The following is a 3,179-nucleotide window of genomic DNA, read 5'->3' as shown; positions in this document are numbered from 1 at the left end:
GACTCCCAGGAATAGGGAGTCATCTGCAAAGAGAGCATGATTCAGGGGGGCTGATCCATGGGAGGGCTTGAGGCCGGGAAGAGAGCCAGCATTTCTTTCAGATGATAGCTTTCTGCTAAGAGAGTCCGCCAAGAGGATGTACAGAAAGGGAGAGAGGGGGCATCCTTGCCGGATGCCTCTCCGGGCTTGGAAAAAATTGGTAGGGCGTCCGTTGATAAGAGGGGCAATCCATGGTGAATCTATACAAGCTTTTATGAGCTGAATAAATTGCTGGGAGAAGCCAAAAGACTGCAATACTTTGTAAAGGAACAAACGATTAACTCTATCAAATGCGTTTGCCATATCAAGTTTGATCAACATACCTTTCTCCCCACGCTGCTTGCTTGAGTGGATGGTCTCCTGTACCTGTATGACATTGTCCAAGATGTTTCTGCCTTCCACAAATCCTCCTTGAGAGCTGGAGATCAATCTTTTGAGTAGAGGCTTGATTCGATTGGCTAAGATCTTAGCTATTATTTTATATGAAGCATTGCACAGCGAAATAGGCCTAAATCTTGCAAAAGATTCAGGGTTGGTTTCTTTAGGAATTAGGGCTAAATAGGTGGAGTTGGTTCCTCCTCCTATCTTAGCTTTTTTCATGAAACCTCTTATCATTTTAAGGAGATCCACTTTTATGACTTCCCAGCAAGCTTTATAGAAATGGATTGTGAATCCATCTGGCCCAGGGGCCTTGTCGGCTTCCATGGACCAGATAACCTTTATGATCTCCTCCTCTGAAATGGGTATGCAGAGAGCTATGTTGTCTTCAGTGTTGACTAGGAGAGGAATTTTGGTGAGGAAGTCTGCAGTTTCCTCGTCACTACCTTGAGTTCCATCATTGTATAAGTTCCTGAAGTGATTTTCAGCAGCATCTTTGACCTGATTGAATCCTTTGCAAACTTGACCCTCCGTAGTTTTGATTTCAGCTATATAGTTCCGGGACAACATGGCTCTGTATTGTCAATGGAAGAATGAGGTGTTACGGTCCCCAGCCTTCAACCAAAGACTTCTTGATTTTAGCCTCCAATGTTCTTCTTCAGCACGAAAGGATTGGTATGTGGAACGTTGTGCTTTTACTTCCTTGTCTAGAAGTTCTGCTGTAATGTCAGTATTTTCCATGTCTATCAGCAGGGAGTGCAGCGTCTGGACTGCCTCTTTTCTTTGATTGGAAGGAGTGGGGTCTGGGTTTTTGATCCACTCTTTCAATGCCAGTTTTGTGGCCTTCAGCTTTTGTTCCCATATATAGCTGGTGGATCCTGTAACAGGTTTAGCCCAGGCAGCTTTCACTGTATCCATGAATCCCTTTTTTTCGAACCAAAGCGGACTGAAACGGAAGGGGATGGGCCCCATATCTTCTTCATCCTCCAGAAGAAGCTGAATTGGCTTGTGGTCTGAGGTTAGTTTAGGCAAAAATTTTGTTATGATGATTTTTTTGTTCATCATGAGGGTGCTTTGGACTAGGAATCTGTCCAGGCGGGCAGCTATATGTTCCGACCTAGTTCGATTATTCGACCAAGTGTACCTCCCACGAATTAGGTTGAAGTCTAGAAGGTCCCAGTTCTGGAGGAGCTCCTCCACAAATGCCAGCATGGGATCTCTGCTGCCTGATCCGCCCCTTTTCTCTTTTGGGTTCAGCACTATGTTAAGGTCTCCTGCTAAAATAATATTGCTTGGGGTATGTTGCTCTAGGAAAGTTGAAAGAGAGTTCCAGCAATCTCTTTTCTCAGAATAGTTAACAGGGACATACATATTGAAAATAGAGATGTTCAACTTACTAGCTTTATGCTTGAGTTCTGTATAGATCCAATGTTGAGTTTCTTTTGAGTTTTGTAGCTGGAAAACGCTGTCTGACCAAAGAGTAGCCAGGCCTCCAGAGGTACCCCTAGCACTGATTACCATGCCTGTATTTTTGTTCCACTTTGACTTGCTGATGTCTGGAAGGGCTTGCCCTTCAATCTTGGTCTCTTGGAGCATGAGGATTTCTAAGGGTTCTATTTTGAGTAGATCCTTGACTGCTTCTAATTTAGAGGGGTTCCCCAGTCCTCTGCAGTTCCAAGAGACTAACTTCATTATTTACTGAAAGGGGGATTGAGGCCTCCCTTGGAAGGCCTCGGTCTGGTATTTCGACCGATGGACATTTCTATTGTTGCTTGGCTTCCTTGGGTTTTGAGTCTCTCTGCCTCTTCTTCTCTCATTTCTTTTCGGGATTTCCTTCCAACTCTTTTAAAGGGGCGCTCATAGGTTTCGTCTTCCGATGAACCTGAGCTTTCTACAGCTTTTTTCTTTGCCACTTCTGCGTATGAAGGGTTGGATGGGTTGCCTTGGGTTACTTTGGCTTGAACTGCGTTTTCTCCTTCTTTGCTTGGAGGGGTACTTTCTTCCTGCGTTCGATTTTCCTGCTCTGCGATAGCAGGGTCGAACTGGGTGCTTGTTGTCTCTTTTGTTTTTGCTTCGCCTTCCTGAATAGGCTTAGAGCTGCTTGGGATTCCTGATGTGTTTCCTTTGCCGGTGCCTTTTTTTGGGAGAGTTGTTTTCTGAACTAGAGTCCATTGATCCCCATTTTGTTTGTCTGGTTGCTCTTCTACCCTTTTCTTACAGTGCTTGGTGAAATGTCCATGCCCGTGGCAGTGCCTGCATTTGAAAGGTAACTGTTCGTAATCCAGCTCTTGGATGTGCGTCCATCCGGCGACAGTGAGCTTGATTGCTTCTGGTAACCCCTCCTCTAGATCGACTTCCACGCAAATGCGAGCACAAGAGTACTGATCTTTTCTTGCAGCTTTGTCTATATATTTACCCAGCGCGTTTCCAATGTTCTCTAGGGATTTTTGGTTCCAGCAGTGGAGCGGCAGGTGGGGAAGTCTCACCCAGACCGGGACAGCTGATGGGACGTCTTGGGAGGGGTCGAAATCTGGGGACCATTTTTTCAAATATAGTCCCTGCGGTCCCATACAATATGGGCCATTTCTGAAAATTAAACTTCTGTCTTCTTTGCTTTCAAAGACAAAGACGAAGTATCCTTTACCTACAAAGTAGATTTTGACGCCTTCTTTGATGAGGGGGTTCCAGTTTCTTTGGGTCCAGTCTTCTACTGATTTAGGAGAGGGCCAGAGACCCGTGAACCGCCCAATAAGGCCTCTCTC

The 3,179-nt window shown here is 45.3% G+C and overlaps 1 protein-coding gene across 1 annotated transcript; it reads right to left on the bottom strand.

The window, feature by feature from the left end:
• Positions 1–999: 999 nt before the first annotated feature.
• On the bottom strand, positions 1,000–1,938 carry LOC149151899 (uncharacterized). The gene has a single exon (XM_089443310.1). The coding sequence runs from the start codon at positions 1,936–1,938 to the stop codon at positions 1,000–1,002; it is 939 nt and encodes a 312-aa protein (XP_089299436.1).
• Positions 1,939–3,179: the final 1,241 nt, after the last annotated feature.

The sequence above is a fragment of the Pinus tabuliformis genome, chromosome 9, assembly GCF_031772625.1.
Source record: "Pinus tabuliformis cultivar Carrire ecotype Pingquan chromosome 9, CPIR1, whole genome shotgun sequence".
NCBI classification, from domain to species: domain Eukaryota; kingdom Viridiplantae; phylum Streptophyta; class Pinopsida; order Pinales; family Pinaceae; genus Pinus; species Pinus tabuliformis.
Note: the sequence above shows the minus strand (reverse complement) of the source record. Positions and strands in the feature narration are given on the sequence as shown.

What these genes read in the sequence shown, in the direction of transcription:
- LOC149151899 (XM_089443310.1), bottom strand. Translation starts at nt 1,938, where the DNA reads ATGGTAATCAGTGCTAGGGGTACCTCTGGAGGCCTGGCTACTCTTTGG.